The following is a 26,751-nucleotide window of genomic DNA, read 5'->3' on the forward strand; positions in this document are numbered from 1 at the left end:
TTTTTAATTTGGGATACTACGCTGCTTCATTGGACAGGAGACTGTTGCTGAACAGTTTCTAACTAGTGTTTGCTCCTTGTAGATGTCCTGCATGCGGCGGAGGCTGGATCCATGATGGAGCGAACTGAGTTTACAACTTTTAAACAACAAAGAAGTTGACAATCATCTTGAATGTTACAATGAAAATGAAGGTTTGGAGAATGCAATTGTTGACAGCATTGTATGAAGGCAGTCCATTATCTGCACGAGGTGTCTGCGCTGATTTTGTTCATTTGCAGTCAATCAAAAGAACACAGCAGCGTACGCTGGATGAATTCCTCTGTCGATAACCATTAGGATCTAATACACAGTTTTATAGAACTGTAGTAGCATTGATAGCATTCTCATTTCTTCTGTATTTTATTGAAATACATAATTTGTTACTCAGTTAAACAGTAGTTTGTCTTTTTCATACCCTTTTAACTATATCCATGAAACTTCAGCTAATTGGGACAGCTGTTTAATTAGGCCAAAATGTACTGGCTCCGATGTGTCCCAAATGACCAGAATCTACTGTGTTCTGGAAGGAGTTTGTACTGTGGATGTGTTCGAGGCAGTGGCGGGGTGGGGGGTAGTGAGATACAGGAAGGGAAGGAGGTAGGCTGACCCACTGGGCTGCCTGTTATTAGAATAAGAACAGTGCAGCACAGGCCCTTCGGCCCACAATGTCTCTGCTGAACACATACAGTCATGGAGCCAAAGAGTATGATGGCACAGTCCATGCCCATCTGTTATTCTGCCTAGTCCTATTGACCTGCACCCGCACCATTGTCCTCCACACGCCTCCTATCCAAATTTCTCTAAAATATTGAAATCAATACCAAATTAAATGAAGTCTCCTGTCTCAACATGGTCCATTTCCCTCCAAGCCCTCTATATTCATGTGTCTAACAGGGGTCAGATCAGAATCTGGTTTAATAACACCAGCATATGTCATGAAATTTGTTGTTATGCAGCAGCAGTACTGTACATTGCAATACAAAATAATAAAAACTGTGAATTACAGTAAGTGTATAAATGCCAAACGTATTGCTTCATAAGCTTTCCTTTGGACTACACTGGTGAGGCCGAGAGGGGGATCTCCATACCTTTCACCCAGGCATGGCATGATCATCGTCGTCACCCATCGTCCTTCCAGACAGACGGATGCCATCACCATCACCATCATAGTAAAAAAACTTAGATTAAATAAGTGGTGCAAAAAGAGAAAAAAAAGTAGTGAGGTAATGTTAACAACGGGAATTCTGCAGATGCTGGAAATTCAAGCAACACACATCAAAGTTGCTGGTGAACACAGCAGGCCAGGCAGCATCTGTAGGAAGAGGTACAGTCGACGTTTCAGGCCAAGACCCTTCGTCAGGACTAACTGAAGGAAGAGTGAGTAAGGGATTTGAAAGTTGGAGGAGGAGGGGGAGATCCAAAATGATAGGAGAAGACAGGAGGGGGAGGGATAGAGCCAAGAGCTGGACAGGTGATAGGCAAAAGGGGATACGAGAGGATCATGGGACAGGAGGTCCGACAAGAAAGACAAGGGGGGGAGGGACCCAGAGGATGGGCAAAGGGTATAGTCAGAGGGACAGAAGGAGAAAAAGGTGAGTGAGAGAAAGAATGTGTGTATAAAAATAAGTAACAGATGAGGTACGAAGGGGAGGTGGGGCATTAGCGGAAGTTAGAGAAGTCAATGTTCATGCCATCAGGTTGGAGGCTACCCAGATGGAATATAAGGTGTTGTTCCTCCAACCTGAGTGTGGCTTCATCTTTACAGTAGAGGAGGCCGTGGATAGACATGTCAGAATGGGAATGGGATGTGGAATTAAAATGTGTGGCCACTGGGAGATCCTGCTTTCTCTGGCGGACAGAGCATAGGTGTTCAGCAAAACGATCTCCCAGTCTGGGTTAGGTCTCGCCAATATATAAAAGGCCACATCAGGAGCACCGGACGCAGTATATCACCCCAGCCGACTCACAGGTGAAGTGTCGCCTCACCTGGAAGGACTGTCTGGGGCCCTGAATGGCGGTGAGGGAGGAAGTGTAAGGACATGTGTAGCACTTGCTCCGCTTACAAGGATAAGTGCCAGGAAGGAGATCAGTGGGAAGGGATGGGGGGGAACGAATGGACAAGGGAGTCGCGTAGGGAGCTGCCTGGCCTGCTGCGTTCACCAGCAACTTTGATGTGTTTTGAGTGAGGTAATATTCATGGATTCAATGTCCATTCAGAAATCGGATGGCAGAGGGGAAGAAGCTGTTCCTGAATCGTTGAGTGTGTGTCTTCAGACTCCTGTATCTCCCCCCTGATGGCAGAGGGGAAGAAGCTGTTCCTGAATCGTTGAGTGTGTGTCTTCAGGCTCCTGTACCTCCTCCCTGATGGCAGAGGGGAAGAAGCTGTTCCTGAATCGTTGAGTGTGTGTCTTCAGGCTCCTGTACCTCCTCCCTGATGGCAGAGGGGAAGAAGCTGTTCCTGAATCACTGAGTGTGTGTCTTCAGGCTCCTGTACCTCCCCCCGATGGCAGAGGGGAAGAAGCTGTTCCTGAATCGTTGAGTGTGTGTCTTCAGGCTCCTGTACCTCCCCCCGATGGCAGAGGGGAAGAAGCTGTTCCTGAATCGCTGAGTGTGTGTCTTCAGGCTCCTGTACCTCCTCCCTGATGGCAGAGGGGAAGAAGCTGTTCCTGAATCGCTGAGTGTGTGTCTTCAGGCTCCTGTACCTCCTCCCTGATGGCAGAGGGGAAGAAGCTGTTCCTGAATCGCTGAGTGTGTGTCTTCAGGCTCCTGTACCTCCTCCCTGATGGCAGAGGGGAAGAAGCTGTTCCTGAATCGTTGAGTGTGTGTCTTCAGGCTCCTGTACCTCCCCCCGATGGCAGAGGGGAAGAAGCTGTTCCTGAATCGTTGAGTGTGTGTCTTCAGGCTCCTGTACCTCCCCCCGATGGCAGAGGGGAAGAAGCTGTTCCTGAATCGTTGAGTGTGTGTCTTCAGGCTCCTGTACCTCCTCCCTGATGGTAACAATGTGAAGGGGGTATGTTCTGGGTGATGGGATCCTTAATGATGGACACCACCATTTTGAGGCATCACTCCTTGAAGTTGTCCTGGATACTGGGGAGGCTGGTGCCCATGATGGAGCTGACTGAGTTCACAACTCTCTGCAGCTTCTCAGTTCTGGGCAGTCATCATTATCATTATGCGCTGTGTTGTGTGACGTGGGCGATCATGGTCTTTCCATGACCGTGATTGTTCTTGGCAAATTTTGATGAAGTGGTTTGCTATCGCCTTCCTCTGAGCAATGTTTGTACAAGATGGGTGACCCCAGCCATTACCAATACTCTTCAGAGATTGTCTGCCTGGCGTCAGTGGTCACATAACCAGGACTTGTGATCTGCACCGGCTGCTCGTCCGACCATCCACCACCTGCTTCCATGGCTTCACGTGACCCTGATCGCGGTTGGGGGGCGGTGCTAGGCAGGTGCTACACCTTGCCCAAGGGTGACCCGCAGGCTAGCGGAGGGAAGGGGTGCCTCACCCCTTCCCCACCCCACCCCACCACCCAGTGGCTCCCCAAGCCATGGGAGCAGGTGCTGGATGGTCATATGAGCAGCTGGTGCATATCACAGTCCCCCACGGTACAGCTGTAGAGATTTGCTAGCGTCTTTAGTTTCATACCAAATCTTCTCAAATTCCTAATGAAGTGTTGTCACTGTAGTGCATTCTTTGTAGCTGCATCAATATGTTGGGCCCAGTATGCTCATAGATATTAGAGCTGTTTCAGCCAGCTCCCCTGACAGCCCATTCCAGTCTGTGTAAAAGCCTTGCTCCGCATGTCTCATTTAAACTTTCCCCCTTTCACTTTAAAGCAAAGCCCTCTGGTGTTGAACATTGCCTCTGCTCATTGAAAGACTTGTTGTATTTGATTGTTTCAGAGATACAGCATGGAACAATCCCTCCGGCCCTGTCAGCCGCACTGCCCGGTTACCCATCTGCTTTGTTATTTAGTGATACAGAGTCGGAATTGAACTCCAAACTCTGGAACGCAATGAGCTGTAATAACGTTGCGCTAACCATTACGCTACCCCAACCACAGCCTCATCACAGAGCAATTAACCTACTAACCAGTACACCTTTGGACTGCAGGAGGAAACCAGAGCACCCGGAGGAAACTCACACATTCACAGGGCGGATGTGCAAACTGCTTATATTGAACTCTGAACTGTGATGCCCTTGAGCTGTAATAGTGTTGCAACCGTGGCGCCCCCAGTCAGATCTCCTCTTGGCCCCTGGCGCTCCAGCAAAGACAAGCCAAGTTTGCCCACCCTCCTCTTATAGTTAATACTCTGTAATCCAGGCAAACCTCATAGTGGTAACCCCCCTCTGCACTATCTGCAAAGCCTCCACATCCTTACCGGCATGCAGTGACGAGAATTGCGCACAATACTCCAAAGCATTTCACAGTATTCCCAGACCCTCCCTGACACCTTTTGTGTCTCGAAATCTGTCCAACACCTTCTGAAGAAATGTGGCCTCTTCTGCCGTATGTGCAAGTGTCACCACTCGCTCAGCCCTGAATCTATTAACGTACAGTAGAGCACAATGCACACCCTTCAGCCCATGATGTCTTGCTGACATTTTATCCTCTGGAACCGTTCCAGAATTGTTGTAAATGCTTTAGAACATAGAACATTACAGCATAGTACAATGTTATGCCAACCTCTTAAACTACTGTAAGATCAATCTAATGTATCTGTCTCTACCTCCACTCCTGGCAGCACATTCAACACTCCCAACACTCTCTGTGTAAACAACTTAACGCTATACTTTCCTCCAATCACCTCAAAATTATGCCCCCTTGTATTATTCATTTCTGGCTATCCCATCTATCTCTGCCTCATATCAACTTGTATACCTTTATCAAGACACTCTCATCCTCCTTCATTCCAAACAGAAAAGTCCCAGCTTGCTCAACCTACTGTATGACATAGAGTCATAGAGAAATATAGCACAGAAACAGGCCCTTCAGCCCATCTAGTCCATGCCAAATGATTTAAATTGCCTCCTCCCATCAGTATGCACTGGGACCATAGCCCTCCATACCCCAACCATCCATGTACCTATCCAAATTTCTCTTAAACGTTGAAATCAATCTCGCATACATCGCTTGTTCCACACTATCATCACCCTCTGAGTGAAGAAGTTTCCCCTCATCTTCCCCTTAAACTCTTCATCTTTTACCCTTAACTCCTGACCTCTAGTTGTAGTCCCACGAACCTTAGTGGAAAAAGCGTGCTTGCATTTACGTTGAATTTTGTAAACCTCTATCAAATCCCCTCTCAATCTTCCACGTCGTATGTATGAAAGTCCTAACCTATTCAACCTTTCCTTATAACTTTGGTTCTCCAGTCCCTTGTAAATTTTCTCTGTACTCTTTTAATTTTATTTACACCTTTCCTGTTGGTTGGTGATCTAAACTGCACCCAATTCTCCAAATTCGGCCTCACCAACATCTCATACAACTTCAGCATAACATCCCAACTTCTGTACTCAGTACTTTGATTTATAAAGACCAATGTGCCAAAAGCTTTCTTTATGACATGGCATTGGAGCTCATACTGTCCAAAAGCTGGGCATGACCATTACTCATGGCGTTGAATTCTCATCACCAATCACCAGTAGAACTTCCCATCTTGGATTCCTTCCCTCACGAAGCACTCCTTGCAATTGTGTCTTCCCATCAGATTGAATCCTATGGCCGTCTCTCCCGATCCTCTCCTCTCTGCATCTCCCGCCAAAAAGATCATGAACCCCACCAGTGTCTGTCACAAATCTCTCTCGGCCCGGCGTTCTCTAGAACCTTCTCCCAATTCCACCATCCTGATTGGCTGACATAATATTCCTAAGGTGAACATCATAGCCCATTATCTTTAGCCGAAACCCAAACATTCTATCAGGACACACTGCTTCTACAGAAATACTATTACTATTTTTACTGCGTTAGCAGTAAAAATCTTAACCAGGACATAACATTCTTCCCCCCCCCCCCCGCCACCTCACCAAAAACAGTCATGTCCTCATGACTTTGAAATTTATCAAACCATTATTAATAACACAGTGTTCAAATGGATTTTGTGATTTCAGGACCCCCAACCCATTTGTAAATGACAATAACACTACGGGGATAGACGCAACACTCTGTTTCCCTGGTGTGACATATGCCAGCCTATCTGGGGGTTTCCTGACTCTCTAAGATCTCCTTATCTCATCTTCAGCTTCTTCAGCCTCAGGTACTCTTTGGGACCTTTCCTGGCTACTTGAAGACACCTCCCCCACTCCATTACTCGTGCCTTCTGACAACTCCGGCCCCCCCTGTCACCTGAGCTCAGCTTCACCCCCAATTACATTGGAGCCCAGCTTCCCCTCACTGTCTAGCATCACGTCTGCCTGTCCAGGGCTAGTTTGCACCCCAGCTACATCTGAGTCAGGGTTGGGAGATTCAGAAATCTCTTCATCAATTCATGAGGCATTTGCATTGGGTGACGTATACCACACCCCCAGAGTCCGTACAGGTCTTTGCGCTGATTGTCCTTCTGCGCAAAGTTGTCCTACTAGGCGTAAGTTCCATGTCAATACATACTTCCTGCACTCAGGGCAAAAGGTGATTCCGATGGAGAATTTAGACAGGGCCATTCCCATCTCCTGGCTTCACCTGAGAAACTGGCACATTTGGCATCTGACTCTCCACTACATAAGGCGTAGCCACCCAGCCTTCAGCCAGCTTATGCTTCCCTGGTAGCCCCAAGTTGGCTCATATTCGTCTCTGCTAACAGCCACTGTATACGGTCCATGACCTCACCGTTGCTTTGCCTCACTTCTATAGACCCTATTTCCACCTCCTGAGTAAATACAGATGAACAAAATCCATCTGAGAACTCTCCTATCTCTTTCGGCTCCACGCATAGATTACCATTTTGATCTTTCAGAGGACCAATTTGTCCTCTGCAATCCTTTTGTTCTTAACATTTCTGTAGGGTCCTTTAGAATTCTCCTTCACCTTGTCTGTTAGAGCAACCTCATACCTTCTTTTTGCCCTCGTAGTTTATTTTTTAAGTGTTCTCTTGCATTTCTTGTGCTCCATAAGCACCTCATTTCTTCCTACCTGCTAGACCTGTTATGCACCTCTATCTTTTTTCTTAACCAGTATCTGTTGAAAACCTAAGTTCACTAGACCTGTTATCTTTACCTTTTATTCTTACAGGCACATACAAGCTTTGTGCTCTCAAAATCTTCACTTTTGAAGGCCTCCCACTTACCAAGTACACCTTTGCTGGAAAAGAGACTGGCCTAACCAACACTTGTCAAATCCTTTCTGACACCATCAACATTGGCCTGAAACTTGGACTGTTTCGTCTTTTCCATAGATGCTGCCTGCCCTGCAGAGTTCCTCCAGCATTTTGTGTGTGTTGTTTGGATTTCCAGTGTCTGCAGATTTTCCATATCTACTTTAACACTAATGGGAATATTATCACTGGATGCAAACTGTATCCCTACAGAAGCTTCTGTTACGTGCCTTGTCTCATTCCCTATAGGAGATCAAGTATCAAACACCCACTCATTGGGAATTCTGTGCACTGATGAAGTAAACTTTACTGAACACATTTGATAAATTCTATTCCATCTGGTCCTTTCAGAGTATGGGAGACCCAGTCAAGATGTGGCAAGTTAAACTATAACAACCTCATGTTTCTTGCAGCAGTCTGCAATCTCCCTACAAATTTGTTCCTCCAAATCCCACAAACTGTTGGTGGGGTCTGTAATATAACCACATTAATGTGGTCACACCTTCCGTATTCCGCATTTCCATCCATAGTCACTCACTAGACAAGTTCGCCAGTCTGTTCTGACTGAGCACTGCTGTGATGTTTTCCCTGACGAGTAACACCACCCTATGGTTATGATAAACGTGAGAGAGGATGGACTTGGGCAGGACACTGCGGTGAGGTGAATAGGAAAATGAGAGTGCAGGCAAAACTGACATTAGAGATGAAAGGCCTCAGCGAGAATTTTATAAATTGTCCACTGACACAACAACAGGGGCTGGGACAGAGGCCCTGGCATGGGGTGAGGGAGGCAGGAGCACAGAGAGGTTGAATGACATTATCAAAATGACTGTTGCTGGGGGGCACACAATGGGAAAGGACTTACGGAGAGATTGTGATCTTTGTCTCTGTGTCCTGCTCGACCTTCTTCAGATTCCGTCCCTCTTTCCCTATCAACCGACCAACAAAGTTGTTATGTGCCAGAATTTTCAACGGAACCTCCTCAGCCCTGCGGAGAGAAAGATCCACAGAACACAGGGGATACTGTGAGCAAGAGTGCTAACGGGTGGTACTGTATCACAATGCTGCAATAAGGGGTGTGGGGAGTGTCAGTGTCACAGTGAGGGTGTGGGGTGTGTCAGTGTTACAGTGAGGGGTGTGGGGTGTGACGGTGTCACAGTGAGGGCTCTGGGGTGTGCCAGTGTTACAGTGAGGGGTGTGGAGTGTGTCAGTGTCACAGTGAGGGGTGTGGGGTGTGTCAGTGTCACAGTGAGGGGTGTGGGGTGTTTAGGTGTTACAGTGAGGGGTGTGGGGTGTGTCAGTGTTACAGTGAGGGGAGTGGGGTGTGTCAGTGTCACAGTGAGGGGTGAGGGGTGTGGGGAGTGTCAGTGTCACAGTGAGGGTGTGGGATGTGTCAGTGTCACAGTGAGGGTGTGGGGTGTGTCAGTGTTACAGTGAGGGGTGTGGGGTGTGACGGTGTCACAGTGAGGGGTCTGGGGTGTGCCAGTGTTACAGTGAGGGGTGTGGGGTGTGTCAGTGTCACAGTGAGGGGTGTGGGGTGTGTCACTGTCACAGTGAGGGGTGTGGGGTGTTTAGGTGTTACAGTGAGGGGTGTGGGGTGTGTCAGTGTTACAGTGAGGGGAGTGGGGTGTGTCAGTGTCACAGTGAGGGGTGAGGGGTGTGTGAGTATCACAGTGAGGGGTGTGGGGAGTGTCAGTGTCACAGTGAGGGTGTGGGATGTGTCAGTGTCACAGTGAGGGGTGTGGGGTGTGTCGGTGTCACAGTGAGGGGTTTGGGATGTGTCGGTGTTACAGTGAGGGGTGTGGGGAGTGTCGGTGTTACAGTGAGGTGTGTGGGGTGTGTCAGTGTCACAGTGAGGGGTGAGGGGTGTGTCGGTGTCACAGTGAGGGTGTGGGATGTGTCAGTGTCACAGTGAGGGGTGTGGGGTGTGTCGGTGTCACAATGAGGGGTGTGGAGTGTGTCAGTGTCACAGTGAGGGGTGTGGGATGTGTCAGTGTCACTGTGAGGGGTGTAGGGTGTGTGAGTGTCACAGTGAGGGTGTGGGATGTGTCAGTGTCACAGTGAGGGGTGTGGGGTGTGTCAGTGTCACAGTGAGGGTGTGGGGTGTATCAGTGTCACAGTGGGGGGTGTGGGGTGTGTCAGTGTCACAGTCAGAGGTGTGGGGTGTGTCGGTGTTACAGTGAGGGGTGTGGAGTGTGTCAGTGTCACAGTGAGGGTGTGGGGTCTGTCAGTGTCACAGTGAGGGGTGTGGGGTGCGTCGGTGCTACAGTGAGGGGTGGGGTGTGTCAGTGTCACAGTGAGGGGTGAGGGGTGTGTCAGTGTTACAGTGACGGGTGTGGGGTGTGTCCGTGTTACAGTGAGGGGTGTGGGGTGTGTCAGTGTCACAGTGAGGGGTGTGGGGTGTGTCAGTGTTACAGTGAGGGTGTGCGGTGTGTCAGTGTCACAGTGAGGGGTGTGGGGTGTGTTGGTGTTACAGTGAGGGGTGGGGTGTGTCAGCGTCACAGTGAGGGGTGAGGGGTGTGTCAGTGTTATAGTGAGGGGTGTGGGGGAAGTCAGTATTTCAGTGAGGGTTGTGGGGTGTGTCAGTGTTACAGTGAGGGGTGTGGAGTGTGTCAGTGTCACGGTCAGGGGTGTGGGGTGTGTTAGTGTCACAGTGAGGGTGTGGGGTGTGTCGGTGTTACAGTGAGGGATGTGGGATGTGTCTGTGTCACAGTGAGGGGTGTGGGCTGTGTCAGTGTCACAGTGAGGGTTGTGGGGTGTGTCAGTGTTACAGTGACGGTGTGGGGTGTGTCGGTGTCAGAGTGAGGGTGTGGGGTGTGTCAGTGTCACAGTGAGGGGTGAGGGGTGTGTCAGTGTTACAGTGAGGGGTGTGGGGTGTGTCGGTGTTACAGTGAGGGGTGTGGGGTATGTCAGTGTCACAGTGAGGGGTGTGGGGTGGGTCAGTGTTACAGTGAGGGGTGTGGGGTGTGTCAGTATTACAGTGAGGGGTGTGGGGTGTGTCAGTGTTACAGTGAGGGGTGTGGAGTGTGTCAGTGTCACGGTCAGGGGTGTGGGGTGTGTTAGTGTCACAGTGAGGGTGTGGGGTGTGTCGGTGTTACAGTGAGGGGTGTGGGATGTGTCTGTGTCACAGTGAGGGGTGTGGGGTGTGTCAGTGTTACAGTGAGGGGTGTGGGCTGTGTCAGTGTCACAGTGAGGGTTGTGGGGTGTGTCAGTGTCACAGTGAGGGGTGTGGGGTGTGTCAGTGTTACAGTGAGGGTGTGGGGTGTGTCGGTGTCAGAGTGAGGGTGTGGGGTGTGTCAGTGTCACAGTGAGGGGTGAGGGGTGGGTCAGTGTTACAGTGAGGGGTGTGGGGTGTGTCAGTATTACAGTGAGGGGTGTGGGGTGTGTCAGTGTTACAGTGAGGGGTGTGGAGTGTGTCAGTGTCACGGTCAGGGGTGTGGGGTGTGTTAGTGTCACAGTGAGGGTGTGGGGTGTGTCGGTGTTACAGTGAGGGGTGTGGGATGTGTCTGTGTCACAGTGAGGGGTGTGGGGTGTGTCAGTGTTACAGTGAGGGGTGTGGGCTGTGTCAGTGTCACAGTGAGGGTTGTGGGGTGTGTCAGTGTCACAGTGAGGGGTGTGGGGTGTGTCAGTGTTACAGTGAGGGTGTGGGGTGTGTCGGTGTCAGAGTGAGGGTGTGGGGTGTGTCAGTGTCACAGTGAGGGGTGAGGGGTGTGTCAGTGTTACAGTGAGGGGTGTGGGGTGTGTCGGTGTTACAGTGAGGGGTGTGGGGTATGTCAGTGTCACAGTGAGGGGTGTGGGGTGGGTCAGTGTTACAGTGAGGGGTGTGGGGTGTGTCAGTATTACAGTGAGGGGTGTGGGGTGTGTCGGTCTCACAGTGAGGGTGTGGGGTGTGTCAGTGTTACAATGAGAGGTGTGGGGGTGTGTCGGTGTCAGAGTGAGGGTGTCGGGTGTGTCAGTGTCACAGTGAGGGGTGTGGGGTGTGTCGGTGTCACAGTGAGGGGTGTGGGGTGTGTCAGTGTCACAGTGAGGGTGTGGGATGTGTCAGTGTTAAAGTGAGGGGTGAGGAGTGTGTCGGTGTCACAGTGAGGGGTGTGGGGTGTGTCGGTGTCACAGTGAGGGGTGTGAGGTGTATCAGTGTTACAGTGAGGGGTGTGGGGTGTGTCGGTGTCACAGTGAGGGGTGTGGGGTGTGTCAGTATCACAGTGAGGGTGTGTTGTGTGTTCGTGTCACAGTGAGGGGTGTGAGTTGTGTCAATGTCACAGTGAGGTGTGTGGGGTGTGTCGGTGTCACAGTGAGGGGTGTGGGGTGTGCCAGGGTCACAGTGAAGGGTGTGGGTTGTATCACTGTTACAGTGAGGGGTGTGGGGTGTGTCGGTGTCACAGTGAGGGGTGTTGGGTGTGTCAGTGTCACAGTGAGGGGTGTGGGGTGTGTCGGTGTTACAGTGAGGGGTGAGGGGTGTGTCAGTGTCACAGTGAGGGGTGTGGGGTGTATCAGTGTCACAGTGAGGGGTGTGGGGTGTGTCAGTGTCACAGTGAGGGGTGTGGGGTGTTTCAGTGTTACACTGGGAGTTGTGGGGTGTGTCAGTGTTACAGTGAGGGGTGTGGGGTGTGTCAGTGTCACAGTGAGGGGTGTGGTGTGTGTCAGTGTCACAGTGAGGGGTGTGGGGTGTGTCGGTGTCGCAGTGAGGGGTGTGGGGTGTGTCAGTGTCACGGTGAGGGGTGAGGGATGTGGCAGTGATACAGTGAGGGGTGTGGTGTGTCAGTGTTACAGTGAGGAGTGTGGGGTGTGTCCGTGTCACAGTGAGGGGTGTGGGGTGTATCAGTGTCACAGTGAGGGTGTGGGGTGTGTCAGTGTCACAGTGAGGGTGTGGGGTGTGTCAGTGTCACAGTGAGGGGTGTGGGGAGTGGCTGTGTCACAGTGAGGGGTGTGGGGTGTGTCAGTGTTACAGTGAGGGGTATGGGGTGTATCGGTGTCACAGTGAAGAGTTTGGGGTGTGTCAGTGTTACAGTGGGGGGGTGGGGTGTGTCTGTGTCACAGTGAGATGTGTGGGGTGTGTCAGTGTCACAGTGAGGGGTGTGGGGTTTGTCAGTGTCACAGTGAGGGGTGTGGGGTGTGTCGGTGTCACAGTGACGGGTGTGAGGTGTGTCAGTGTCACAGTGAGGGGTGTGGGGTGTGTCGGTGTCACAGTGAGGGGTATGTGGTGTGTCAGTGTCACAGTGAGGGGTGTGGGGAGTGGCTGTGTCACAGTGAGGGGTGTGGTGTGTGTCAGTGTTACAGTGAGGGGTGTGGGGAGTGGCTGTGTCACAGTGAGGGGTGTGGTGTGTGTCAGTGTTACAGTGAGGGGTGTGGGGTGTGTCAGTGTCACAGTGTGGTGTGTGGGGTGTGTCAGTGTTACAGTGAGGGGTGTGGGGAGTGGCTGTGTCACAGTGAGGGGTGTAGTGTGTGTCAGTGTCACAGTCATGTGTGTGTGATGTGTCAGTGTTACACTGAGGAGTGTGGGGTGTGTCAGTGTTACAGTCAGGGGTGTGGGATGTGTCAGTGTCACAGTGAGGGGTGTGGGGTGTGTCAGTGTCACAGTGAGGGGTGTGGGGTGTGTCAGTGTTACAGTGAGAGGTGTGGGGTGTTTCTGTTTCACAGTGAGTTTTGTGGGGTGTGATGGTGTCACAGTGAGGGGTGTGGGGTGTGTCAGTCTTACACTTATGGTTGTGGAATGTGTCGATGTTAGAATGACGGGTGAGGGGAGTGTCTGTGTCATAATTAGGGGTGTGGGGTGTATCAGAGTCACCATGAGTGGTGTTGTGTGGGTCAGTGTTACAGTGAGGGGTGTGGGGTGTGTCAGTATTACAGTGAGGGTGTGGAGTGTGTCAGTGTCACAGTGAGGGGTGTGGAGTGTGTCAGTGTCACAGTGAGGGGTGTGGGTTGTGTCAGTGTTACAGTGAGGGGTGTGGGGTGTGTCAGTATTACAGTAAGGGTGTGGAGTGTGTCAGTGTCACAGTGAGGGGTGTGAGGTGTGTCAGTCTCACAGTGAGGGGTGTGGGTTGTGTCAGTGTCACAGTGAGGGGTGTGGGGTGTGTCGGTGTCACAGTGAGGGGTATGTGGTGTGTCAGTGTCACAGTGAGGGGTGTGGGGAGTGGCTGTGTCACAGTGAGGGGTGTGGTGTGTGTCAGTGTTACAGTGAGGGGTGTGGGGAGTGGCTGTGTCACAGTGAGGGGTGTGGTGTGTGTCAGTGTTACAGTGAGGGGTGTGGGGTGTGTCAGTGTCACAGTGTGGTGTGTGGGGTGTGTCAGTGTTACAGTGAGGGGTGTGGGGAGTGGCTGTGTCACAGTGAGGGGTGTAGTGTGTGTCAGTGTCACAGTCATGTGTGTGTGATGTGTCAGTGTTACACTGAGGAGTGTGGGGTGTGTCAGTGTTACAGTCAGGGGTGTGGGATGTGTCAGTGTCACAGTGAGGGGTGTGGGGTGTGTCAGTGTCACAGTGAGGGGTGTGGGGTGTGTCAGTGTTACAGTGAGAGGTGTGGGGTGTTTCTGTTTCACAGTGAGTTTTGTGGGGTGTGATGGTGTCACAGTGAGGGGTGTGGGGTGTGTCAGTCTTACACTTATGGTTGTGGAATGTGTCGATGTTAGAATGAGGGGTGAGGGGAGTGTCTGTGTCATAATTAGGGGTGTGGGGTGTATCAGAGTCACCATGAGTGGTGTTGTGTGGGTCAGTGTTACAGTGAGGGGTGTGGGGTGTGTCAGTATTACAGTGAGGGTGTGGAGTGTGTCAGTGTCACAGTGAGGGGTGTGGAGTGTGTCAGTGTCACAGTGAGGGGTGTGGGTTGTGTCAGTGTTACAGTGAGGGGTGTGGGGTGTGTCAGTATTACAGTAAGGGTGTGGAGTGTGTCAGTGTCACAGTGAGGGGTGTGAGGTGTGTCAGTCTCACAGTGAGGGGTGTGGGTTGTGTCAGTGTCACAGTGAGGGGTATGGGGTGTGTCAGGATGACAGTGAGGGGTGTGGGGTGTGTCAGTGTGACAGTGAGGGGTATGGGGTGTGTCGGGGTCACAGTGAGGGGTGTGGGGTGTGTCAGTGTTACAGTGAGGGGTGTGGGGTGTTTCGGTCTTGCAGTGAGGGTGTGGGGTGTGTCAGTGTTATAGTGAGGGGTGTGGGATGTGTCAGTGTGACAGTGAGGGGTGTGGGGTGTGTCAGTGTCACAGTGAGGGGTGTGGGGTGTGTCAGTGTTACAGTGAGGTTTGTGGGGTATGTCAGTGTTACAGTGAGGGTGTGGGTTGTGTCAGTGTTACAGTGAGGGTGTGGGGTGTGGCAGTGTTATAGTGAGGGGTGTGGGATGTTTCAGTGTTACAGTAAGGGGTGTGGGGGTTGTGGGATGTGTCAGTGTTACAGTGAGGGTGTGGGGTGTGTCGGTGTCACAGTGAGGAATGTGGGGTGTGTCAATGTTACAGTGAGGTTTGTGGGGTGTGTCGGTGTTACAGTGAGGGTGTGGAGGGTGTCAGTGTTACAGTGAGTGGTGTGAGGTGTTTTGGTGTTACAGTGAGGGGTGAAGGGTGTGTTGGTGTCACAGTGAGGTGTGTGGAGTGTATCAGTGTACAGTGAGGGGTGTGGTGTGTGCCAGAGATACAGTGAGGGGTGTGGTGTGTGTCAGTGTCACAGTGATGTGTGTGTGATGTGTCAGTGTTACACTGAGGAGTGTTGGGTGTGTCATTGTTACAGTGAGGGGTGTGGGGTGTGTCGGTGTCACAGTGAGGGGTGTGGGGTGTGTCAGTGTTACAGTGAGGGTGTGGGGTCTGTCGGCGTCACTGTGAGGGGTGCGGGGTGTGTCAGTGTCACAGTGTGGTGTGTGGGGTGTGTCCATGTCACTATGAGAGTGTCGGGTGTGTCAGTGTTACAGTGAGGGTGTGGGGTGTGTCGGTGTCAGAGTGAGGGTGTGCGGTGTGTCAGTGTTACAGTGAGGGCTGTGGGGTGTGTCAGTGTCACAGTGAGGGTGTGGGGTGTGTCAGTGTTACAGTGAGGGGTGTGAGGTGTGTTAGTGTCACAGTGACGGGTGTGGGCTGTTTCGGTGTTACAGTGAGGGCTGTGGGGTGTGTCAGTGTCACAGTGAGGGTGTGGGGTGTGTCAGTGTTACAGTGAGGGTGTGGTGTGTTTCACTGTTACAGTGAGAGGTGTGGGGTATGTCTGTGTCACAGTGAGGGGTGTGGGGTGTGTCACTGTTTCAGTGAGGCGTGTGGGGTGTGTCGGTGTTACAGTGAGGGGTGTGGGGTATGTCTGTGTCACAGTGAGGGGTGTGGGGTGTATCGGTGTCACAGTGAGGGTGTGTGGTGTGTCAGTGTCACAGTGAGGGTGTGTGGTGTGTCAGTGTCACAGTGTGGGGTGTGGGTTGTGTCGGTGTCACAGTGATGGGTGTGGAGTGTATCAGTGTCACAGTGAGGGGTGTGGGGTGAGTGGGTGTCACAGTGAGGGGTGTGGGGTGTATCGGTGTTACAGTGAGGGGTGTGGGGTGTGTCAGTGTTACAGTGAGTGGTGAGGGGTGTTTCAGTGTTACAGTGAGGGGTGTGGGGTGTGTCAGTGTTACAGTGAGGGTGTGGGGTGTGTCAGTGTTATAGTGAGGGGTGTGGGGTGTTTTGGTGTTACAGTGAGGGTGTGGGGTGTGTCAGTGTTACAGTAAGGGGTGTGGGGTGTTTCGGTGTTACAGTCAGAGGTATGGGGTATGTCAGTGTCACAGTGAGGGGTGTGGGGTGTGTCGGTGTCACAGTGAGGGGTGTGGGGTGTGTCAGTGTTACAGTGAGGGTGTGGGGTCTGTCGGCGTCACTGTGAGGGGTGCGGGGTGTGTCAGTGTCACAGTGTGGTGTGTGGGGTGTGTCCATGTCACTATGAGAGTGTCGGTTGTGTCAGTGTTACAGTGAGGGTGTGGGGTGTGTCGGTGTCAGAGTGAGGGTGTGCGGTGTGTCAGTGTTACAGTGAGGGCTGTGGGGTGTGTCAGTGTCACAGTGAGGGTGTGGGGTGTGTCAGTGTTACAGTGAGGGGTGTGAGGTGTGTTAGTGTCACAGTGACGGGTGTGGGCTGTTTCGGTGTTACAGTGAGGGCTGTGGGGTGTGTCAGTGTCACAGTGAGGGTGTGGGGTGTGTCAGTGTTACAGTGAGGGTGTGGGGTGTGTCACTGTTTCAGTGAGGCGTGTGGGGTGTGTCGGTGTTACAGTGAGGGGTGTGGGGTATGTCTGTGTCACAGTGAGGGGTGTGGGGTGTGTCACTGTTTCAGTGAGGGGTGTGGGGTGTGTCAGTATTACAGTGAGGGGTGTAGGGTGTGTTAGTGTCACAGTGAGGGGTGTGGGGTGTGTCAGTGTCACAGTGAGGGGTGTGGGGTTTGTCCGTGTCACAGTGAGGGGTGTGGGGTGTGTGTCAGTGTCACAGTGAGGGATGTGGGGTGTGTCAGTGTCACAGTTAGGGGTGTGGTGTGTTTCGGTGTCACAGTGAGGGGTGTGGGTGTGTCAGTGTCACAGTGAGGGGTGCGGGGTGTGTCAGTGTTACAGTGAGGGGTGTGGGATGTGTCAGTGTCACAGTGGGGGGTGAGGGGTGTGTCAGTGTCACAGTGAGGGGTGTGGGGTATGTCTGTCTCACAGTGAGGGGTGTGGGGTGTGTCACTGTTTCAGTGAGGGTTGTGGGGTGTGTCAGTATTACAGTGAGGGGTGTGGGGTGTGTTAGTGTCACAGTGAGGGGTGGGGGTGTGTCGGTGTCACAGAGAGGGGTGAGGGGTGTGTCAGTGTCACAGTGAGTGTGTGGGGTGTGACAGTGTCACAGTGAGGGGTGTGGGGTGGGTCACTGTCACAGTGAGGGGTGTGGGGTGTGTCGGTGTTACAGTGAGGGGTGTGGGGTGTGTCGGTGTCACAGTGAGGGGTGTGGGGTGTGTCAGTGCCACAGTGAGGGGTGTGGTGTGTGTCGGTGTTACAGTGAGGGTGTGGGATGTGTCGGTGTTACAGTGAGGGGTGTGGGGTGTGTCAGTGTCACAGTGAGGGGTGTGGTGTGTGTCGGTGTCACAGTGAGGATGTGGGGTGTGTCAGTGTCACAGTGAGGGGTGTGGGGTGTGTCACTGTTTCAGTGAGGGGTGTGGGGTGTGTCAGTGTCACCGTGACGGGTGTGCCATATGTCAGTGTTACACTGAGGGGTGTTGGGTGTGTGAGTGCTACATACATGTATTTGGGTGTGTCAGTGTTACGGTGAGGGGTCTGGGGTGTGTCAGTGTTACAGTGAGGGGTGTGGGTTGTGTCAGTGTTACAGTGAGGGGTGTGGGGTGTGTCAGTGTTATAGCGAGGGGTGTGGGTTGTGTCAGTGTTACAGTGAGGGGTGTGGGGTGTGTCCCTGTCACAGTGAGGGGTGTGGGGTGTGTCAGTGTCACAGTGAGGGGTGTGTGGTGTGTCAGTGTTACAGTGAGGGGTGTGGGTTGTGTCAGTGTCACAGTGAGGGGTGTGGGTTGTGTCAGTGTTACAGTGAGCGGTGTGGGTTGTGTCGGTGTTACAGTGAGGGGTGTGAGGTGTGTCCGTGTCACAGTGAGGGGTGTGGGGTGTGTCAGTGTCACAGTGAGGGGTGTGTGGTGTGTCAATGTTACAGTGAGGGGTGTGGGTTGTGTCAGTGTTACAGTGAGGGGTGTGAGGTGTGTCAGTGTCACAGTGAGGGGTGTGGTGTGTGTCAGTGTTACAGTGAGGGGTGTGGGGTGTGGCAGTGTCACAGTCAGGGGTGTGGGGTGTGTCAGTGTCACAGTGAGGGGTGTGGGGTGCGTCAGTGTTACAGTGAGGGGTGTGGGGTGTGTCAGTGTCACAGTGAGGGGTGTGCGGTGTGTCAGTATTACAGTGAGTGTGTGGGTGTGTCGGTGTAATACTGAGGGGTGTGGGGTGCGTCAGTGTTACACTGTGATGTTTCAGGTGTGTCGGTATCCCAGTGAGGGGTCAGGGGAGTATCTGTGTCACAGTGAGAGGTGTGGGGTGTGTCGGTGTCATAGTGAGGGTGTGGGTGTGTCAGTGTCACAGTGAGGGGTGTGGGGAGTATCTGTGTCACAGTGAGGGTGTGGGGTGTGTCAGTGTCACAGTGAGGGGTGTGGGGTGTGTCGGTGTCACAGTGAGGGGTGTGGTGTGTGTCAGTGTTACAGTGAGGGTGTGGGGTGTGTCAGTGTTACAGTGAGGGTCTGGGTTGTGTTGGTGTTACAGTGAGGGGTGTGGGGTGTGTTACTGTTTCAGTGAGGGGTTTGGCGTGGGTCAGTATCACAGCGAGATGTGAGGGGTGTGTCAGTGTTACAGTGAGGGGTGTGGGGTGTGTCAGTGTTACAGTGAGGGGTGAGTCGGTGTCACAGTGAGGGGTGTGGGGTGTGTTGGTGTTACAGTGAGGGGTATGGGGTGTGTCAGTGCCACAGTGAGGGGTGTGGGTTGTGTCAGTGTCACAGTGAGGGGTTTGAGTTGTGTCAGTATCAAAGCGAGATGTGAGGGGTGTGTCAGTGTAACAGTGAGGGTGTGGGGTGTGTCAGTGTTACAGTGAGGGGTGTGGGGTGTATCGGTGTCACAGTAAGGGTGTGGAGTGTGTCAGTGTCACAGTGAGGGGTGTGAGGTGTGTCAGTCTCACAGTGAGGGGTGTGGGTGGTGTCAGTGTCACAGTGAGGGGTGTGGGGTGTGTCGGTGTCACAGTGAGGGGTATGTGGTGTGTCAGTGTCACAGTGAGGGGTGTGGGGAGTGGCTGTGTCACAGTGAGGGGTGTGGTGTGTGTCAGTGTTACAGTGAGGGGTGTGGGGAGTGGCTGTGTCACAGTGAGGGGTGTGGTGTGTGTCAGTGTTACAGTGAGGGGTGTGGGGTGTGTCAGTGTCACAGTGTGGTGTGTGGGGTGTGTCAGTGTTACAGTGAGGGGTGTGGGGAGTGGCTGTGTCACAGTGAGGGGTGTAGTGTGTGTCAGTGTCACAGTCATGTGTGTGTGATGTGTCAGTGTTACACTGAGGAGTGTGGGGTGTGTCAGTGTTACAGTCAGGGGTGTGGGATGTGTCAGTGTCACAGTGAGGGGTGTGGGGTGTGTCAGTGTCACAGTGAGGGGTGTGGGGTGTGTCAGTGTTACAGTGAGAGGTGTGGGGTGTTTCTGTTTCACAGTGAGTTTTGTGGGGTGTGATGGTGTCACAGTGAGGGGTGTGGGGTGTGTCAGTCTTACACTTATGGTTGTGGAATGTGTCGATGTTAGAATGAGGGGTGAGGGGAGTGTCTGTGTCATAATTAGGGGTGTGGGGTGTATCAGAGTCACCATGAGTGGTGTTGTGTGGGTCAGTGTTACAGTGAGGGGTGTGGGGTGTGTCAGTATTACAGTGAGGGTGTGGAGTGTGTCAGTGTCACAGTGAGGGGTGTGGAGTGTGTCAGTGTCACAGTGAGGGGTGTGGGTTGTGTCAGTGTTACAGTGAGGGGTGTGGGGTGTGTCAGTCTCACAGTGAGGGGTGTGGGTTGTGTCAGTGTCACAGTGAGGGGTATGGGGTGTGTCGAGATGACAGTGAGGGGTGTGGGGTGTGTCAGTGTGACAGTGAGGGGTATGGGGTGTGTCGGGGTCACAGTGAGGGGTGTGGGGTGTGTCAGTGTTACAGTGAGGGGTGTGGGGTGTTTCGGTCTTGCAGTGAGGGTGTGGGGTGTGTCAGTGTTATAGTGAGGGGTGTGGGATGTGTCAGTGTGACAGTGAGGGGTGTGGGGTGTGTCAGTGTCACAGTGAGGGGTGTGGGGTGTGTCAGTGTTACAGTGAGGTTTGTGGGGTATGTCAGTGTTACAGTGAGGGTGTGGGTTGTGTCAGTGTTACAGTGAGGGTGTGGGGTGTGGCAGTGTTATAGTGAGGGGTGTGGGATGTTTCAGTGTTACAGTAAGGGGTGTGGGGGTTGTGGGATGTGTCAGTGTTACAGTGAGGGTGTGGGGTGTGTCGGTGTCACAGTGAGGAATGTGGGGTGTGTCAATGTTACAGTGAGGTTTGTGGGGTGTGTCGGTGTTACAGTGAGGGTGTGGAGGGTGTCAGTGTTACAGTGAGTGGTGTGAGGTGTTTTGGTGTTACAGTGAGGGGTGAAGGGTGTGTTGGTGTCACAGTGAGGTGTGTGGAGTGTATCAGTGTACAGTGAGGGGTGTGGTGTGTGCCAGAGATACAGTGAGGGGTGTGGTGTGTGTCAGTGTCACAGTGATGTGTGTGTGATGTGTCAGTGTTACACTGAGGAGTGTTGGGTGTGTCATTGTTACAGTGAGGGGTGTGGGGTGTGTCGGTGTCACAGTGAGGGGTGTGGGGTGTGTCAGTGTTACAGTGAGGGTGTGGGGTCTGTCGGCGTCACTGTGAGGGGTGCGGGGTGTGTCAGTATCACAGTGTGGTGTGTGGGGTGTGTCCATGTCACTATGAGAGTGTCGGGTGTGTCAGTGTTACAGTGAGGGTGTGGGGTGTGTCGGTGTCAGAGTGAGGGTGTGCGGTGTGTCAGTGTTACAGTGAGGGCTGTGGGGTGTGTCAGTGTCACAGTGAGGGTGTGGGGTGTGTCAGTGTTACAGTGAGGGGTGTGAGGTGTGTTAGTGTCACAGTGACGGGTGTGGGCTGTTTCGGAGTTACAGTGAGGGCTGTGGGGTGTGTCAGTGTCACAGTGAGGGTGTGGGGTGTGTCAGTGTTACAGTGAGGGTGTGGTGTGTTTCACTGTTACAGTGAGAGGTGTGGGGTATGTCTGTGTCACAGTGAGGGGTGTGGGGTGTGTCACTGTTTCAGTGAGGCGTGTGGGGTGTGTCGGTGTTACAGTGAGGGGTGTGGGGTATGTCTGTGTCACAGTGAGGGGTGTGGGGTGTATCGGTGTCACAGTGAGGGTGTGTGGTGTGTCAGTGTCACAGTGAGGGTGTGTGGTGTGTCAGTGTCACAGTGTGGGGTGTGGGTTGTGTCGGTGTCACAGTGATGGGTGTGGAGTGTATCAGTGTCACAGTGAGGGGTGTGGGGTGAGTGGGTGTCACAGTGAGGGGTGTGGGGTGTATCGGTGTTACAGTGAGGGGTGTGGGGTGTGTCAGTGTTACAGTGAGTGGTGAGGGGTGTTTCAGTGTTACAGTGAGGGGTGTGGGGTGTGTCAGTATTACAGTGAGGGGTGTGGGGTGTGTCAGTGTTACAGTGAGGGTGTGGGGTGTGTCAGTGTTATAGTGAGGGGTGTGGGGTGTTTTGGTGTTACAGTGAGGGTGTGGGGTGTGTCAGTGTTACAGTAAGGGGTGTGGGGTGTTTCGGTGTTACAGTCAGAGGTATGGGGTATGTCAGTGTCACAGTGAGGGGTGTGGGGTGTGTCGGTGTCACAGTGAGGGGTGTGGGGTGTGTCAGTGTTACAGTGAGGGTGTGGGGTCTGTCGGCGTCACTGTGAGGGGTGCGGGGTGTGTCAGTGTCACAGTGTGGTGTGTGGGGTGTGTCCATGTCACTATGAGAGTGTCGGGTGTGTCAGTGTTACAGTGAGGGTGTGGGGTGTGTCGGTGTCAGAGTGAGGGTGTGCGGTGTGTCAGTGTTACAGTGAGGGCTGTGGGGTGTGTCAGTGTCACAGTGAGGGTGTGGGGTGTGTCAGTGTTACAGTGAGGGGTGTGAGGTGTGTTAGTGTCACAGTGACGGGTGTGGGCTGTTTCGGTGTTACAGTGAGGGCTGTGGGGTGTGTCAGTGTCACAGTGAGGGTGTGGGGTGTGTCAGTGTTACAGTGAGGGTGTGGGGTGTGTCACTGTTTCAGTGAGGCGTGTGGGGTGTGTCGGTGTTACAGTGAGGGGTGTGGGGTATGTCTGTGTCACAGTGAGGGGTGTGGGGTGTGTCACTGTTTCAGTGAGGGGTGTGGGGTGTGTCAGTATTACAGTGAGGGGTGTAGGGTGTGTTAGTGTCACAGTGAGGGGTGTGGGGTGTGTCAGTGTCACAGTGAGGGGTGTGGGGTTTGTCCGTGTCACAGTGAGGGGTGTGGGGTGTGTGTCAGTGTCACAGTGAGGGATGTGGGGTGTGTCAGTGTCACAGTTAGGGGTGTGGTGTGTTTCGGTGTCACAGTGAGGGGTGTGGGTGTGTCAGTGTCACAGTGAGGGGTGCGGGGTGTGTCATGTTACAGTGAGGGGTGTGGGATGTGTCAGTGTCACAGTGGGGGGTGAGGGGTGTGTCAGTGTCACAGTGAGGGGTGTGGGGTATGTCTGTCTCACAGTGAGGGGTGTGGGGTGTGTCACTGTTTCAGTGAGGGTTGTGGGGTGTGTCAGTATTACAGTGAGGGGTGTGGGGTGTGTTAGTGTCACAGTGAGGGGTGTGGGGTGTGTCGGTGTCACAGAGAGGGGTGAGGGGTGTGTCAGTGTCACAGTGAGTGTGTGGGGTGTGACAGTGTCACAGTGAGGGGTGTGGGGTGGGTCACTGTCACAGTGAGGGGTGTGGGGTGTGTCGGTGTTACAGTGAGGGGTGTGGGGTGTGTCGGTGTCACAGTGAGGGGTGTGGGGTGTGTCAGTGCCACAGTGAGGGGTGTGGTGTGTGTCGGTGTTACAGTGAGGGTGTGGGATGTGTCGGTGTTACAGTGAGGGGTGTGGGGTGTGTCAGTGTCACAGTGAGGGGTGTGGTGTGTGTCGGTGTCACAGTGAGGATGTGGGGTGTGTCAGTGTCACAGTGAGGGGTGTGGGGTGTGTCACTGTTTCAGTGAGGGGTGTGGGGTGTGTCAGTGTCACCGTGACGGGTGTGCCATATGTCAGTGTTACACTGAGGGGTGTTGGGTGTGTGAGTGCTACATACATGTATTTGGGTGTGTCAGTGTTACGGTGAGGGGTCTGGGGTGTGTCAGTGTTACAGTGAGGGGTGTGGGTTGTGTCAGTGTTACAGTGAGGGGTGTGGGGTGTGTCAGTGTTATAGCGAGGGGTGTGGGTTGTGTCAGTGTTACAGTGAGGGGTGTGGGGTGTGTCCCTGTCACAGTGAGGGGTGTGGGGTGTGTCAGTGTCACAGTGAGGGGTGTGTGGTGTGTCAGTGTTACAGTGAGGGGTGTGGGTTGTGTCAGTGTCACAGTGAGGGGTGTGGGTTGTGTCAGTGTTACAGTGAGCGGTGTGGGTTGTGTCGGTGTTACAGTGAGGGGTGTGAGGTGTGTCCGTGTCACAGTGAGGGGTGTGGGGTGTGTCAGTGTCACAGTGAGGGGTGTGTGGTGTGTCAGTGTCACAGTGAGGGGTGTGGGTTGTGTCAGTGTTACAGTGAGGGGTGTGAGGTGTGTCAGTGTCACAGTGAGGGGTGTGGTGTGTGTCAGTGTCACAGTGAGGGGTGTGGGGTGTGGCAGTGTCACAGTCAGGGGTGTGGGGTGTGTCAGTGTCACAGTGAGGGGTGTGGGGTGCGTCAGTGTTACAGTGAGGGGTGTGGGGTGTGTCAGTGTCACAGTGAGGGGTGTGCGGTGTGTCAGTATTACAGTGAGTGTGTGGGTGTGTCGGTGTAATACTGAGGGGTGTGGGGTGCGTCAGTGTTACACTGTGATGTTTCAGGTGTGTCGGTATCCCAGTGAGGGGTCAGGGGAGTATCTGTGTCACAGTGAGAGGTGTGGGGTGTGTCGGTGTCATAGTGAGGGTGTGGGTGTGTCAGTGTCACAGTGAGGGGTGTGGGGAGTATCTGTGTCACAGTGAGGGTGTGGGGTGTGTCAGTGTCACAGTGAGGGGTGTGGGGTGTGTCGGTGTCACAGTGAGGGGTGTGGTGTGTGTCAGTGTTACAGTGAGGGTGTGGGGTGTGTCAGTGTTACAGTGAGGGTCTGGGTTGTGTTGGTGTTACAGTGAGGGGTGTGGGGTGTGTTACTGTTTCAGTGAGGGGTTTGGCGTGGGTCAGTATCACAGCGAGATGTGAGGGGTGTGTCAGTGTTACAGTGAGGGGTGTGGGGTGTGTCAGTGTTACAGTGAGGGGTGTGTCGGTGTCACAGTGAGGGGTGTGGGGTGTGTTGGTGTTACAGTGAGGGGTATGGGGTGTGTCAGTGCCACAGTGAGGGGTTTGAGTTGTGTCAGTATCAAAGCGAGATGTGAGGGGTGTGTCAGTGTAACAGTGAGGGTGTGGGGTGTGTCAGTGTTACAGTGAGGGGTGTGGGGTGTATCGGTGTCACAGTGAGGGTGTGTGGTGTGTCAGTGTCACAGTGAGGGTGTGTGGTGTGTCAGTGTCACAGTGTGGGGTGTGGGTTGTGTCGGTGTCACACTGATGGGTGTGGAGTGTATCAGTGTCACAGTGAGGGGTGTGGGGTGTGTGGGTGTCACAGTGAGGGGTGTGGGGTGTATCGGTGTTACAGTGAGGGGTGTGGGGTGTGTCAGTGTTACAGTGAGTGGTGAGGGGTGTTTCAGTGTTACAGTGAGGGGTGTGGGGTGTGTCAGTATTACAGTGAGGGGTGTGGGGTGTGTCAGTGTTACAGTGAGGGTGTGGGGTGTGTCAGTGTTATAGTGAGGGATGTGGGGTGTTTTGGTGTTACAGTGAGGGTGTGGGGTGTGTCAGTGTTACAGTAAGGGGTGTGGGGTGTTTCGGTGTTACAGTGAGGGGTGTGGGGTGTGTCGGTGTTACAGTGAGCGGTGTGAGGTGTTTCGGTGTTACAGTGAGAGGTGTGAGGTGTTTCGGTGTTACACTGAGGGTGTGGGGTGTCTCAGTGTTACAGTGAGTGGTGAGGGGTGTTTCAGTGTTACAGTGAGAGGTATGGGGTATGTCAGTGTCACAGTGAGGGGTGTGGGGTGTGTCAGTATTACAGTGAGGGTGTGGAGTGTGTCAGTGTCACAGTGAGGGGTGTGGAGTGTGTCAGTGTCACAGTGATGGGTGTGGGTTGTGTCAATGTTACAGTGAGGGGTGTGGGGTGTGTCAGTATTACAGTGAGGGTGTGGAGTGTGTCAGTGTCACAGTGAGGGGTGTGGGTTGTTTCAGTGTCACAGTGAGGGGTATGGGGTGTGTCGGGGTCACAGTGAGGGGTGTGGGGTGTGTCAGTGTTACAGTGAGGGGTGTGGGGTGTTTCGGTCTTGCAGTGAGGGTGTGGGGTGTGTCAGTGTTATAGTGAGGGGTGTGGGATGTGTCAGTGTGACAGTGAGGGGTGTGGGGTGTGTCAGTGTCACAGTGAGGGGTGTGGGGAGTGTCAGTGTTACAGTGAGGTTTGTGGGGTATGTCAGTGTTACAGTGAGGGTGTGGGTTGTGTCAGTGTTACAGTCAGGGGTGTGGGGTGTGTCAGGATGACAGTGAGGTGTGTGGGGTGTGTCAGTGTTACAGTGAGGGGTGTGGGGTGTTTCGGTCTTGCAGTGAGGGTGTGGGGTGTGTCAGAGTCACAGTGAGGGGTATGGGGTGTGTCGGGGTCACAGTGAGGGTGTGGGGTGTGTCAGTGTTATAGTGAGGGGTGTGGGGTGTGTCAGTGTTACAGTGAGGGTGTGGGGTGTGGCAGTGTTATAGTGAGGGGTGTGGGATGTTTCAGTGTTACAGTAAGGGGTGTGGGGGTTGTGGGATGTGTCAGTGTTACAGTGAGGGTGTGGGGTGTGTCGGTGTCACAGTGAGGAATGTGGGGTGTGTCAATGTTACAGTGAGGTTTGTGGGGTGTGTCGGTGTTACAGTGAGGGTGTGGAGGGTGTCAGTGTTACAGTGAGTGGTGTGAGGTGTTTTGGTGTTACAGTGAGGGGTGAAGGGTGTGTTGGTGTCACAGTGAGGTGTGTGGAGTGTATCAGTGTACAGTGAGGGGTGTGGTGTGTGCCAGAGATACAGTGAGGGGTGTGGTGTGTGTCAGTGTCACAGTGATGTGTGTGTGATGTGTCAGTGTTACACTGAGGAGTGTTGGGTGCTTCATTGTTACAGTGAGGGGTGTGGGGTGTGTCGGTGTCACAGTGAGGGGTGTGGGGTGTGTCAGTGTTACAGTGAGGGTGTGGGGTCTGTCGGCGTCACTGTGAGGGGTGCGGGGTGTGTCAGTGTCACAGTGTGGTGTGTGGGGTGTGTCCATGTCACTATGAGAGTGTCGGGTGTGTCACTGTTACAGTGAGGGTGTGGGGTGTGTCGGTGTCAGAGTGAGGGTGTGCGGTGTGTCAGTGTTACAGTGAGGGCTGTGGGGTGTGTCAGTGTCACAGTGAGGGTGTGGGGTGTGTCAGTGTTACAGTGAGGGGTGTGAGGTGTGTTAGTGTCACAGTGACGGGTGTGGGCTGTTTCGGTGTTACAGTGAGGGCTGTGGGGTGTGTCAGTGTCACAGTGAGGGTGTGGGGTGTGTCAGTGTTACAGTGAGGGTGTGGTGTGTTTCACTGTTACAGTGAGAGGTGTGGGGTATGTCTGTGTCACAGTGAGGGGTGTGGGGTGTGTCACTGTTTCAGTGAGGCGTGTGGGGTGTGTCGGTGTTACAGTGAGGGGTGTGGGGTATGTCTGTGTCACAGTGAGGGGTGTGGGGTGTGTCACTGTTTCAGTGAGGGGTGTGGGGTGTGTCAGTGTCACAGTGAGGGATGTGGGGTG

At 53.3% G+C, this 26,751-nt stretch overlaps 1 protein-coding gene across 1 annotated transcript in view; it reads right to left on the reverse strand.

Moving 5' to 3' along the window:
- igf2bp1 (insulin-like growth factor 2 mRNA binding protein 1) overlaps positions 1-26,751 on the reverse strand; it is a 250,578-nt gene that overhangs the window by 64,093 nt on the left and 159,734 nt on the right. The window contains exon 5 of the mRNA XM_072249785.1: positions 8,221-8,343. Within this exon, the coding sequence (XP_072105886.1) occupies positions 8,221-8,343 (123 nt within the window). The remainder of the gene's footprint in view (positions 1-8,220; positions 8,344-26,751) is intronic.

This window comes from Mobula birostris, chromosome X (assembly GCF_030028105.1).
Source record: "Mobula birostris isolate sMobBir1 chromosome X, sMobBir1.hap1, whole genome shotgun sequence".
Classification (NCBI taxonomy): Eukaryota; Metazoa; Chordata; class Chondrichthyes; order Myliobatiformes; family Myliobatidae; genus Mobula; species Mobula birostris.